Here is a 14,766-nt window from a genome sequence, read left to right on the forward strand (position 1 = left end):
ATGGCAGAGCAGGCTCGAAGGACCGAATGGCCTACTTCCCCTAATTCATATGTTATGATCAGTTAGCCTAACATCTGTTGTCAGCAAATTACTCGAGTTATAATTAGGAATAGAGTGATTGAACACACAATTTTCAGCTGCTCAGAGAGAGCCAGCATGGATTTGTAAAGGGTACGTAATGTCTGACGAATCTGATTGAACTTTTTCAAGAGAACTTCCAGAAGGCATTGGATAAAGTCCCACATTAGAGACCGTTAGCTAAAGTTGAAGGTCATAGAATTGAAAGTAAATTACTGACTTGATTAGGAAATTGGCTGAGTGGCAAGAGACAGAGTAGAGGAATAATGGGTAAGTACTCTAAATGGCAGATGATGGGACAGAAAGCCACTTTTCCAGATCTGCTGATGACACAAAGATAGGTGGCATTTAGCGTGAAGCAGAAACTGACAGGTATTGATAGGTGAAGTGAATGGGCATAACTTTGGCAAATGGATTTCAATTTTGGCAAATTTGAGGCCATTCACTTTGGACCTATAAATATGGAACAGGGTACTTCCTAAATGCTTTAAAGCTAGAAATAGTGGTGGCCCAAAGACTAGGGTGGGGGAGCGTGGCTAGGTATCCAGATCATTAAAATATCCTGGACAGATACAGGAAAAAATTCACGAGCTAATGGATCGTTGGCCTTGTGGTTAGAGGAATAGAATACATGGGGTAGAGGTTATGCTACAAAGCCCAGGTCAGATTACATCTGAAGTACTGTAGGCAGTTCTGGGCACCACACCTGGGAGGGAATGCAGTTTAGATTTACCAAAATGATACCTGGTCTCCAGGGATTAAATTATGATGTGAGATTGCACAAACTAGGGTGGTTGTTCTGTGGCATTTAGAAGTTAATGGGTGATTTGATCAAGGTCTCCTGTCTATTCAAGGGAACAGAGGTTCTATTTAAAAACAAAAAATCTCTTAGATAATATCACCACCTTTAACACCTCCCTCTTCCTTTGTCTGTAACATCTTTTGATTATCTGCTCCTATCACTGCTTGCTTGTCCCTACAACAACCCCCCCCAACCTTAAACCAGCTTATATTTCACCCCTCTCCTAACTTCACTCAGTTCTGCTGAAGGGTCATGAGGACCCGAAACGTCAACTCTTTTCTTCTTCGCTGATGCTGCCAGACCTGCTGAGTTTTTCCAGGTAATTCTGTTTTTGTAGAGGTTCTATTTATCATATTTTCACCGCCTGGGGAGCTTAGGGCTCGGGCATTGTCTAAAAATTAGAGCCAGACCTTGTAGGAGTGAAATTAGGAAACAGTTCTACCATGCGCTAAGTGGTAGAAGTTTGAGCACTCTTCTGCAAATGGCAGTTGATCTTATATTACTTGTTAATTTATAACTGAGATTGATAGAGGCATTAGTTATTAAGGGATTATGGGGCAAAGTGGGTATCATAGAGTTAGAATAGCAGAACAGGCTTGAGGGGTTAAATGGCCTTCTCTTGTTCCTGCGTTGACATGACCTTTTTTACTTCAGTTCTGTCTTTCCTAATACTCCACTATTAGCATGTGCAGATAAAGTAGAGACACTCATCTGCAAAGTGGTCCTGAATATTAACCTAAAAAGTTGGAAGAGGGAGTATACTGTATCTGGTACAGCCTCCAAATGAAAATTAGTAACTGGATATTTGACTTTCTAGCCTCTGCCTTACCAATGTGCTTAATTCTTAGTGATTTAAAAAAAAAACACACTTTCATGATTTCTGCCAATTCCAGCATGTTGTCCTTTTATTTGTTCAATATTAGTGTGCCTGTATACTGCTGCTTTTTTTTGAATTCTGTTGTTTTCCTGGCAAGTAGCAGTTGGTTTTAAAAAAAAACGACTTGAATTTTTTTTTTGACAAGTGCAGTTTCGGTTTTTCATTCCATTGAGAATGGAATTCCTTTTTGTGCTTATTGGTTTTCTTGTTAAAAGTAATGAAATAAATATAACAGCAATTGCTATGGTGCATTATATTTTCCATGTGTCAGGGGAACTGGGGGAACTGTTAAAGGATCCAAGTTTCATTTTAGGATATAAATGACTAAGATCAAGTTTTTTTTTGAGATGAGGCTTTCTAATGTTGAAGGGAGTCTCTTTAAAAACTTCTATTCTTGTTATTTCGAGAGAAAAAAATCAAATTATTTATATTTTAAAGTGGCAGGTAAATAGTATTCCAAACATACCTGAGAATTTCTGTTGTATTTTTCCCCCTCAAATGAGCCTTGATATATTCTCCAGTACATTTTGTTGTATTTTATCACTGGGCAAATTGCTATCCTTTTGGCTCTATCGCGGCTGAGGGAAACTGTACCCGGGTTCTGGACAGACTGAACAATGCCATGGGAGATCTCATCAATTTAAAATATTTTGCCAAAGTGGATAAAGTTGAACTAGGCAGACATATATATGTAAACAGATCTAACTACATTTTTCTTTAATGATTGCAGATATTTTATGCATGGAAACATTTATGAGCCTTTATAGACATTGAAATTCTCTGCTTTAGAAACTACAGCTTAATATTTCAACTGCATGAGGGGATTGAGACACATTGACACTCCCATTTATTTAATTAATTAGGAACTAAATTTCCCTTACACTTTTCAAGTATAAAAAATAAATTTTACTTCAAATTTTGAAGTAGCTTTTTGTTTCTCCTGTAAACAGGGCCTGTTTGAATCAAATTGTAATAAAAAATTGATTGAAATTCAATTTCTTTGGGTCTGGTTGCCATTCCTTAAGCACTATTTGTAGCAATAATGGAGATGCTGGGGGAAAGCTAAGGCAATTGAGAGATGTTTTGGGAGGTTTTTAAGCTACTTCTTTAGCTGCTGATTATCTACCTGAAACCAGTGTGAGAAAGTTATTTGGTATGTACACTATAAAAGTGCATGTCTTGATTTGGGACACTTGCATGACATCCTGATTAGTGAAATCTTAGCATCTCAGTTTATTGAAAAGCTGCTGTATTTGCATTTTTAGTTTCAGTATTGATGTAATAATGATATTTTGGGGTCCTGAGTGTCGCCATTGTGAACCTTTTTAAGAAGATAAGCAACAAAATTCCCTAGCATCCTTATTTTGGGAACATTACCATTTTAGTAATTGCTGTTAAAATCATGCTTGGGGTTTGGTATTATTGGCCTCCCCAGTGTGAGGAGCCTGAATTAATATTAGATAGTGTTATTAATCACATTTGCTCAAGTATGTATGATAGTTCAGTTCACTGTGTTGTTTCTCATTGTTTTCTCACTTTTTTAAAGTCCCATTTTTAATTAACTCTTAAAAGAAGCCATTGTAATCCCATTCCTTCTTAGTGCACAGGATCAATGTTAAGTATTTATTTCTTGATGAAAGTTTAAAAACTGCGTAGTGGGTGTTGTTTACTGTCTGATGGTTTCAGAGCTGCAGAGTGTGTGGTTGCTGAGCTTATTCTTTGCCAGATGTGAATATACTGTAAATTTACGACAAATAACAATTCCAAACATCAGCACGTGCTGGGTAATGAAGTGTGTAGGACCACTTCTGGTTTATAAGCCAGTTCAGCAGTACTACAGGGATTGTTGTTTTATTGTTTTCTGTGAGCCAGAGCAAATTTCTTGTCAGGCATTTAGGAATTTTTTTCATGTTTTATTAATGCAGTTATGCACAGTTATTTGTGCAGTTATTTAAAGCCTTTTGCTTAGTGGAAAGTCATTTGTCCAGAATTTAAGTTTCCTTTAGTAGTAGTTTTCTACAATTTGTTGACCATATATAGCTTATGTAATTTGAATTCTAGTTGCACCAACCTCTACGAAATAGTGAGTGTGTTCAAATTGTTTGTAGTAATGAAAGCATAGCTCTTTTTAAGCCTTGATTTACTGCAATATATCAATCAGTTAAAGTTGTTTAATATTCCACAGGTTATATTTTTTCATGAGATGTAATGGTTTGCCAACCAATGTTCACTCTTCCTGGTTGAGTGGCTGTCCTCGCTGTCTATTTGTTCTCACTTAACTTCTAAAAATGTCTACTATCTATTCCACCCTACTTTCAGGGAAATTCCATCAGTATTTTTGTTAATTGTTCAGATAAGCAACCTATGTTTGAAACATTATCCCATAGTAATGTAAACGGTAATGTAGTTTGTTGGATAGTCACCTAGAATTACTGTATAGTGTCCATAGTGACCCTTTTAACCCCTACATCTGTCTGACTTGGCAATTAATAAACCCCTCTGATCCATTATGTTGTGAAATTCTCTAGTGACTTCAGGCTGTGAACATGGAGTGATAAATAAAACTCAGACACACGCACAGGCAGACAATCAAGCTGAGTTCAGGTGCAATTTTTGTCAGGTCTGGCAAAGGCTGCAAAGTTGCTCAGGCTTTAAACAGAAAGCTGAGATAGAAAGCTTTGCCCAGCCTCATACTTAGCATGCAAAGTTGTAGTCAGGAGACATTTTATTGAAATCAAGTAAAATGACTTGATGTGGGAAAGCGTACTGTGTTCGTTATTTCGTACAGTGACATTTAGACGAACTGTACTGTTGAAATTGGTGAATCCATTTCTGACTGTTACTCTGTATGTTTATTTGCTGTGAAACAAAGAAACTTAACAATTTGTACATTGCCTGGACTTGACCAAATTCTTTCTCTCAGTCGATCTTCAAAGAAATTGAAAAAATGCGTGCAAAAGACACAAATGTCCAGTCGAGATTACAAAGGAATACCCAATACCTTGGATTGCGCTGTCACATATAGTTCAGTATTAGACAGTATAGATACACTCTAGGGCCAGTAGCAGGAGTGGTCACCAGCCTGTCCTTGAGAGGTTATTTAAGCCAAGACTCTATCTTGTAACACCTGTGCATAATTTGTTTAAAATTGAGTCCTCTTGGCAATGTTATTGAAAACTAAGTCTCCTGTACCTTTTGAAGCCATTTATGTGTGACTTCAAGGTGTCCATTTGTAGTGCCTGGCGTCACGGCCTGCCATGGCACGCTGGCAAATCTGGTCTTGAGGCCGGGCAAAGGCCCCAAAACACCTGGCTGTGTCCACTATCCATCCAGGTAAATGGGGAGTATTCCATCACACTCCTGACTTGTGCCTTGTAGATGATAGACAGACTTTGGGGAGTCAGGATGTGAGTTACTCATCGCATGATTCCTAGCCCTTGACCTGCTCTTGTAGCCACAGTATTTATATGGCTAGTCCAATTCAGTTTCTGGTCAATGGTAACCCCCAGGATGTTGATAGCAGGGGATTCAGTAATGGTAATGCCATTGAACATCAAGGGACGATGGTTGGATTCTCCCTTGTTGAAGATGGTCATTGCCTGGCACTTGTGTGGCGGGAATGTTACTTGCCACTTGTCAACCCAAGCCTGGATATTACCCAGGTCTTGCTACATTTGGACATGGACTGCTTCAGTATCTGAGGAGTCGCTGAACATTGTGCAGTCATCAGTGGACATCCCCACTTCTGACCTTATGATGGAAGGAAAGTCATTGATGAAGCAGCTGAGGATGGTTGGGCCGAGGACACTACCCTGAGGAACTCCTGCAGCGGAACCCAAACTGGGTGTCAGTGAGCAGGTTATTGCTAAGCAAGTGCCACTTGATAGCACTGTTGATGACCCCTTCCATTACTTTACTGATGACGGAGAGTAGACTGATGGGGTGGTAATTGGCCGGGTTGGATTTGTCCTGCTTTTTGTGTACAGGACATACCTGGGCAATTTTCCACATATCTGGGTAGATGCCAGTGTTGAGCTGTACTGAACAGCATGGCTGGAGGTGTGGCAAGTTCTGGAGCACAAGTTTTCAGTACTATTGCCAGAATATTGACAGGGCCCATAGCCTTTGCAGTATCTAGTGTCTTCAGTCGTTTATTGATATCACGTGGAGTGAATCGAAATGGCTAAAGACTGGCATCTGTGATGCTGGGGACCTCTGGAGGAGGCTGAGATGGATCATCCACTTGGCACTTCTGGCTGAAGATTGTTGTGAATGCTTCAGCCTTATCTTTTGCACTGATGTGCTGGGTTCCTCCATCATTGAGGATGGGAATATTTGTGGAGCCTCCTCCTCCAGTTAGTTGTTTAATTGCCCCCCACCATTCATGACTGGATGTGACAGGACTGCAGAGTTTAGATCTGATCCGTTGGTTGTGGGTTCGCTTAGCCCTGTCTATCACTTGCTGCTTATACTGTTTGGCATACAAGTAGCCCTGTGTTATAGCCTCACCAGGTTGACACCTCATTTTTAAGTATGCCTGGTGCTACTCCTGGCATGCCCTCCTGCACTCTTCATTGAACCAGGGTTGATCCCCTGTCTTGATGATAATGGTAGAGTGGGGGATATGCCGGGCCATGAGGTTACAGATTATGTTAGAGTACAATTCTGCTGCTGCTGATGGCCCACAGCGCCTCATGGATGCCCAGTCTTGAGTTGCTAGATCTGTTTGAAATCTATCCCAATTTAGCATGGTGGTAATACCACGCAACACGATGAAGGGTATCCTCAATGTGAAGGCGGGTCTTCGTCTCCATAGTGATTGTGCGGTGGTCACTCCTACCGATACTGCCATGGACAGATGCTTCTGCAGCAGGCAGGTTGGTGAGGATGAGGTCAAGTATGTTTATCTCTCTTGGCTCCCTCACCACCTGCCGCAGACCCAGTCTGGCAGCTATGTCATTTAGGACTTGGCCAGCTATCAGTGATGCTTCCAAGCTACTGTTGGTGATGGACGTTGAAGCCCCTCACCCAGAGCACATTCTGCGCCCTTCCCACCCTCAGTGCTTCCTCCAAGTGGTGTTCAACATGGAGGAGCACTGATTCATCAGGTGACAGAGGGCACTATGTGGTAATCAGCAGGAGGTTTCTTTGCCCATATTTAACCTGATGCCATGAGACTTCATGGGGTCTGGAGTTGATGTTGAGGACTCCCAAGGCAACTCCCTGTATACCACTGTGCCCCCACATCTGCTGGGTCTGCCCTGCCGGTGGGACAGGACATACCCAGGGATGGTGATGGTGGTGTCTGGGACATTAACTGTAAGGTATGATTAAGTGAGGATGACTATGTCGCTTGACAAGTCTGTGAGTAGCTCTCCCAATTTTGGCACTAGCCCCCAGATGTTAGTAAGGAGGACTTTGCAGGGTCGCCAGGGCTTCATTCCGTTTTTTGTGACTTTGTAGCGGTTTGTTACAACTGAGTGGTTTGCTATACCATTGGGTATTCATAGGGTCTGGAGTTGCTTATAGGCTAGACCAGGTAAGGACATTAGTGAACCAGATGGGTTTTTACAGCAGTTGACTGGTTCGATGGTCATCATTAGACTTTTAATTTCAGATTTTTATTGAACTCAAATTCCACCATCAGCCATGGCGGGATTCGAACCTGGGTCCCCAGCGACAATACCACTGCGCCATTGCCTGCCACCTACAAGCCAAAAGCTCTCAGTATTCTCAAAGATTTGGGCGTTGGCATTAAGCCTGTGAGAGTTTTAATACATGTTAAATAAATAAATGAGCCTAATTGAGATTATGCAAGATAGCAAAAGTATTGCCCTCAGTGCAGTTTTCTCTACTAATATCCTAATTTAAAGAATAAACGGTAATAGCTTTTAAAGCTATTTATGAAGACTGTCATCTTGCTCTTTCAGATGCTCCTTAAAAATTGAAATGGCCGGAGAAAGTGTGAACTATTTCAATTTTAAGGCAAAAGTAATCGTTTTGGGCATTTGTTTCAAGTGGGCGTTGTGTGTTATGGTTACAGGATGCTAGACACTGTTCCACTTCTGTATACTTTCTATTCAAACTGATTATAACACCTCTTTGGAAAATTGACATTTCCTCTGGTTTCTCCTTATTTTCTAGGTGTCAGCTGTGATGCATGTTTAAAAGGAAATTTTCGAGGTCGCAGATATAAGTGCTTAATTTGTTACGACTACGACCTGTGCGCATCCTGTTATGAAAGTGGGGCCACTACTACAAGGCACACAACTGACCATCCAATGCAGTGCATATTAACAAGAGTAGATTTTGGTAAGTGTTTTAAAAGACTGTTTCCCTACAGTTCTTAAAGAATGTGAATAGAAGTGCACTGTTCTGAAAGGCTGAATAGAAAGTGAATAATTCGGACAGCAAATTTTAATTAAAGTGTGTAAAGATGTTTTGCATTTTATAGGGGTTCCATAATGATCAGCCATTAGTTCTGCTATATTGTACTTTTTCTATACTTTTTCTAGCTGGCAGCAAAATGTTCTGAGATTTACAAACATTTTTTGGCATCTTGATAGTTGGCCTTAACTTTAACATTCTGTGTACATGCACATATGCCAGATATTTGTAGTGGACATGGTAGTTCATCACACAAATCTGTTTTGTTCCCAGGAGTAAAAATTAGGAACAAAAACGTTTGCACTGTCTCATTGGTTCTATGTGATATGCTGGCTAGTTTTCATCTTTACTAGATAGTCTTGCAGGGTTGTTTATAAGTGGTCAAGACCAAGTGTAGAATAAATTCAAGCAGAGTTAGAGAGTGGGTGGTAATTCAGTTAGACTAAGGAAGGAAGACAGATGGGAGGAGGACAGGGAATCACATGAGAAGAAGGGAGGGAGAAGAGCGGAGGAGGATGGAGTGAGATGGGGAGGTTGGCTGTAGTCAGCTAAGTAACATTTCAATGGGATGGTGTGGACGAAGCTGTGCTCAGATGATGGGGTTGTGTTTTGCTTGACAGTGGAGGGAAGGGATTGTATGCATTGAGTGGTTATTGCTCATGGAAATGGGGGAGGGTTCTTGCTTATTGAGGGAGATGGAAGGGTGAGTTGTTGCTCATCACAACAAAGTTTATGTGGTTATGTTGCTCATTCCAGTATGTGTCACTCGTATGTTTAGAATACTGTTTAAGTAACCTTGCTGAGTTCTGGGAGAAACCGTTGTATACTTCTCTCCAGTCTAACAGACAATCGTTCACCACTGCTTTCTGATGATTATGGGAACATTATTTCCCTGCAACCACGACCTCTTCAATCCCATAGCCTTTGATTTTGCTAATAAGTCAATTATGAGAGATGTAATCAGATTTCTTTTTTGAAAGTCAATATCATTGCCTTAATCAACCTTAAATAACTTTAATCAACCCACACTCTGTTACTTTGTTGACAAACTCAATCAAGTTTGTAAGAGAAGAATTGCCTTTAACAAATCTCTGTTGACAGGTTTCCTTCCCTAAGGTACATAAGTGAACCAGTTGGAGTTTTTACGATAATCCAGTAATTTTATGGTAACCATTACAAAAAATACCTTCTTATTCCAGATTTATTTAATGGACTGAATTTGAATTCCCCAAGGGGGGTAAGGATTTGTTCTTGACTTTAGATTACTGGTGCAGGCCTCCAGATTACTTGTCCACTAATGTAACTACACTCCACTTCTGCTACTGTACCCCTCAACTTGAATCCTGTCTGAGACTATCTAGTAAAATGAAAACTAGCCAGCATATCTCTCACAACCTGAGACAGTGCAAAATTTTTTGAACCTAATTTTTACTCCTGGGGACGAAACCGATTTGTGTGATGAACTATCATGTCCACTACAAATGTTTGACACATATGCATATACACAGAATGTTTTCTGTATTTTAAAAAAAACAATTTATTGAGAAGTCCGCTATAAATGCGAGGAATTGGATGATTATGTGGTCACATATCCTGGAAGGAATGATTTCCTGATCTCCAAATATTCTAAAAGATTGCCATTGTGTGTATTGGTTTAGACAAATGCATTTTCTCCCTTCCTTCATTTTCCCCCTCTCATGTCCGTCCTCATGCCCAGCCAGGTCCTAATTACAAAGAACTCTTTCTACCCACTGTGGTCCTAACCTACTGTTTTCCCCTTCTCCTACATCCTAACCAACTCCGCCCAACTCTAAACTTTTACTTCCCCACCCCCACAAACTCCTAATCTCCTCTTCCCTCTTCCCAACTTCTAACTGCTTCCCATCCCATGCCCCCAGTCACCTTAGTTCCTTATTTCTTCTTCACCTTTGTCTCGTCCCATTCAAATCCTGTTTCCTGTCATTGCAATTTCTTCCCCATTTCTAACGCATTCATTTCTTGCAGGAGATCCATCTTCTCATTTGCAACCCCCATTCATCTTCCTCTTTATGCCCAATATATTTTGACATTGTTAATATCTTCCCTTCCTCAGCTCTATTGTCATCCTTTTCTAAACTAACATCGCTCCCTCAAACGATCCCTCCTTCTCTGATCTCACCCCATCTCTAACTTCCCTTTCCCCTCTGCAACTCTCAAATTTGTTGTCGCTTCCCAGCCACCTGCCTGTCTCTCTCTAAATTCCCTGTTGATATCCCTTCCAGTCCAGCTTCCAACCTTCTTGTAGCATTGAGACAGCCTGGGTAAACTTACGAATGACATCCTCTGACTGCATTATTCTATTTTGTGCTCCTTGGCTGTTCCACATCCTCCTACTCCATTCCTAATGTCAGTTATTCATGTCCTTATACCAGCAGTGCTGGATTCTTTCAATAATCCTTGGCACCTTTTTCCTCATCTGCATACTATCTTTTGATGGATTACTCTACATACATTGGAATAGCATAAATGTGTATACAGTGATATTCGACTCTTTCTCTGCATCAACTCTTTCGAACCCACAGCCACTTCTGTGCTCTCAGATTGCTTGTCTCATATCTGCATCATGTGGACTGAAGCAGTCCAAAAAGCAGCTTATTACCACCACCACCTAGGACTGGGTAATACGAACATACAAACACCTCTGATAGATGCTGGCTTTGCCAATTATGCCACATCACGTGAATGAATAAAAGAAAATCTTGAGCAACCCACAATTTTGTTCAAATGGATGCCATGTTTTCAGTTCTCACCATCAACTCTATTCCCTTGTCAATGATGCCTCTCCTGCACCTCTCCCTCTCTGCCTGCTGACTTGGAAAGGTGTGTGGAAGTACATTAATAAGATATGTGACCCATTTATTGGCTAATGGGTTTCCAGATTGAGAAGTTTTTAAAGGCATCAGAATTTCCAGTGCTAACTGCCTTGCCTATAAAGCCTGATGTGGTTCTTGAACAAGAAACATTTTTTTTAGTTATTTATTGGACGTACAAATCAGCCATAATCTAATTAATAGTTGTAACAGGTTTGAAAGCTTAATCCTGCTCTTGTTCCTACTTTCCAAACGGGTTAGTTGTCAAACTACCCATTAACATTTTACCATTTAGCAGATATATCTTTTCTGTAAAAGCTGTTATTGTTCATGTGCTAAAGGTGTTATATAAATGCATGTTCTGTACTTAGCTAAGTGAATGGCTGACTTTCTTTCAGATAATGCAACACGCCATCTCTAACTGGTCTGAACTCCAATCCCAAATTGTGTGGGATTGAAGTACTCTCTGAAATGGCCTAACAAGGCACCAAGTTGTATAAAACAGATATATCACTATTCAAGATGACAACTAGCACTTTCTCAAAGCATTTGAGCTGTGTAAGAAAAGGGGCCTTGTTGCCCATAGCCAAGGAACATTTTTCATTTATGAAAATGAGCAGTGAGTGCTGGTGGATTACTCGTGGCAAGGGCAGCACAACAAAGCCCGATTCTGTTCATACCGATGCACTTTCTAGCTTGGCTTAATGTATAGCAAGAGCAGAGAGCCTAATTGATTTTCTTTCCTCTTCATTCCCTAGCCTGGCAACATCAAGGACAATTATGTCCCATACTCTGCCCTTGTTGACATCTGCCAGCTCAGCGCAGACTGACAGTCTAATTCGGCGCAATAGAGAAAAGAGAAACTTGTATTTACATAGTGCATCATGACTTCAGGACATTCCAAAGCGCTTTACAGCCAATGAAGTACATTTGAAGTGTAGCCGGTGTTATAAATACAGTAAGTCCTCACTTAAAGTTGTAGTTGCGCTCCTGAAAATTACTACTTTACGTGAAACAACTGTAAGCGAATCACATTTTCCCATGAAAACCAATGTAAAAGCTGTAGTTATGTTCTGTAGGATCTTCCTCATCAGAAAAAAATATTATACCCTATAAGTTGAAATATTTTGCATTGCTAAATTCCTACGTTGCTAAATGAAATAATTCTCAAAATAAAATAAATTTAAAAATATAAGAAATATAGTAACTTACTACTTACCTTCCGCTCGCTGCCGATCCTGCTTCCTGAATCTCTCGCTGACCACACATCCTGTTCTCTGACCTTTCCTCTTGCTGACCCTCCAACTTGCTGCCTCTCTAACCCACACTCTTGTTGCTAGCCCTCAGACTTGCAGCCGTTCCTGCTCCCTGACCCATCCTCTCACCAAACCTCCCACTCCCGACTCTCCCGCTCTTGCTTCCCTCTCCTGAACTGCCGCTGTGAGCGAGGGCTCTGGAGGTGAGCAGCTTCGACAAGCAGGAGGTAAGGTCTCTTCAAGTGGATATATGATCAGCTTCACCACTTTTTTTGATCAGAAATCCCCTGGTAAACAGATCACTGATTCTGACAATGAGGCAGTTTACTCAACAACGGTTTGAATACGTTCGGGACAACGGGCCAGGCCGGGACACGACTCCTCTCTACTGCAGTAAAGCCAGTGGGGCAGCTGCCTGCACTGTGGATGTGGGAGCTGTTGCTGGTGGCTTTAACAGCTGGCATGAGTGGAAACGGAGAGCTGTGTGGGCACCGAGAGTAAGGAGCTGAGCTGGGGAGCAGCAGCATTGATCTCTCTGCCTAAGTTTAACCTCCCCAGAGCTGCAGCACTGACCTGAGCTGACAGCAATGATACCCTCTCATCCCTCAGGAAGCTGCAGCCCAACACCTCTCAGCCAAATACTCAGCAGCCAACTAACTTCAGGCTCCAACTCTGGAGCAGCCAGTTTGTTTACAGTAGCAATTTACCAACTTCCTGGAAGAAAGCTGTGTTTTGATGCCATTTCTTACTTTTTTCCTGTGTTTCTCTCCATTACAGTCCAACACACCATTTGTACTTAATTCCCTTCAGGTTCCCGAGCTTATTGCAGGAGGTAAGTTCTGCAAATCGAAGCTGCTCCTCCTGCCTCTCGTTGCTCACCTCCAGAGCCCTTGCTCACAGCAAGAATTCAGAAGAAGGAAGCGGTGAGCCAGAGGTTTGGGGAGAGGGTGGGTTAGGGAGCAGCAGAAGCCGCAACTTGGGTGGGTTAGGCGATGGCAGAGGCTGCAAGTTGGTGGGGGGGGTCGGCAGCAAGAGGGTGGGTTAGGGGGCTGCAGTCTCCTCCAAAATGATGCCAATCAGGTCACACAACCCTACGTCAGACCAGTGCGAAATAACATTAAAATAAAACTCGCAACACTAAACAAGAATACAGGCCCCATTAACCAACGTTAGTGAAAGAACGTTAAGCAGGGCAACGTTAAACAGGGCATGCAGAATCAATTTGCGCATAGCAAACAGGCAGCAATATGATAACTACCAGATACTCTGTTCCTGTGATGTTGATTCAGGAATAAGCATTGGCTGGGATGCCAGGGATAACTCTTCTCTTTGAAATAATTCCATGGGATTCCTTACATCCACCTGTGAACGCTGTTGGGGCCTCGGTTTAACATCTCATGTAAAAGATAGCACATCAGGCTGAGCAGTTTTCCAGCCTTCAGTACTGCACTAAGTGTCAGCCTGGATTTTTGTACTGACCTCTCTGGGATTAGCTCAGTACTATGCCAACCAGCACATGTACCCTTTCAGCCAGAAAAAGGGTTGTACAGGGCATGGTTATATTCTGCTTCCTTTAATTTCAAGGGATGCTGACTTGAAAGGCTATGGCAGACAACTGGTTCAGCCATCCACCACCATATTTGGCTGGACCACTTAAAACACTATTATGTCCTGCTCTCTACTGCTTAAACTGCTCACTATTGCAGGATCATACTGAAATATGAAGATAACCCCCAGTTTCTTTTCTCTATTGCATACAGCCTTCTTAAATCCCTCTTCCATGTCCACTCCCCATACACCTTCAAAAACACGGAACTCGGGAACTTATTTGTCACTAAAATTGAAACAATCCGATCTGCTGCTGCTGCCACAGCCTTCCTTTCCATTAGCCCGCCTGGCCAAACTTCTTTTAATGCTCCCACCTGCCCTAGCCTTAACCTCACATTTTACTCTAGTTTGCCTCCCATCTCCTGTTATGCCCTCTGAGATTATCTTGTCCATGAGACCCATCACCTATTCCCACTAACCCTTGATTGTCAAACTTTCCCATCTGGCCTAATTTTAGCCGATATTGTAATCAGTATTCTCTTCCTTGAGTTGCTGCCCTCTCTCCTTTTAAATCTTCTGTCATTACCATTCTCCTCAAAAACAAAACCTTGACCCCACCGTCCTTGCAAACTACTATCCCATCTCCAGTCTACCTCCCTTTCCTTTCTAAAGTCCTTGAATGCGTTATCGCCTTCCAAATCCATTCTCATCTTTCCCTGAACTCCAAGTTTGAATCTCTCCAATTAGGTTTCCACCTCTGCCAACGTACCTAAATGGCTTTTAGCAAAGCCTCAAATGACATCTAGCATGACTATAATAAGGGTAAACTTTCCCTCCTTGTCCTTCTTGATCTGTTTGTAGCCTTTCACATGGCTGAAAACGCCATTCTGCTCCAGTGCCTCTATAATGTCGTCAGCTGGTTGGGACTGCTGTCACCTGATTCCATTTTCATTCCTCTTAACCATAGCC

The 14,766-nt window shown here is 41.7% G+C and overlaps 1 protein-coding gene across 2 annotated transcripts in view; it reads left to right on the forward strand.

Annotated features, from left to right (window-relative positions):
- Positions 1-14,766, forward strand: part of kcmf1 (potassium channel modulatory factor 1) — a 141,293-nt gene that overhangs the window by 50,929 nt on the left and 75,598 nt on the right. For both annotated transcript variants that reach the window (XM_078569989.1, XM_078569986.1), the window contains one exon: positions 7,902-8,069. In XM_078569989.1, the coding sequence (XP_078426115.1) occupies positions 7,902-8,069 (168 nt within the window). The remainder of the gene's footprint in view (positions 1-7,901; positions 8,070-14,766) is intronic.

Source organism: Cetorhinus maximus, chromosome 2, assembly GCF_964194155.1.
Source record: "Cetorhinus maximus chromosome 2, sCetMax3.hap1.1, whole genome shotgun sequence".
NCBI classification, from domain to species: Eukaryota; Metazoa; Chordata; class Chondrichthyes; order Lamniformes; family Cetorhinidae; genus Cetorhinus; species Cetorhinus maximus.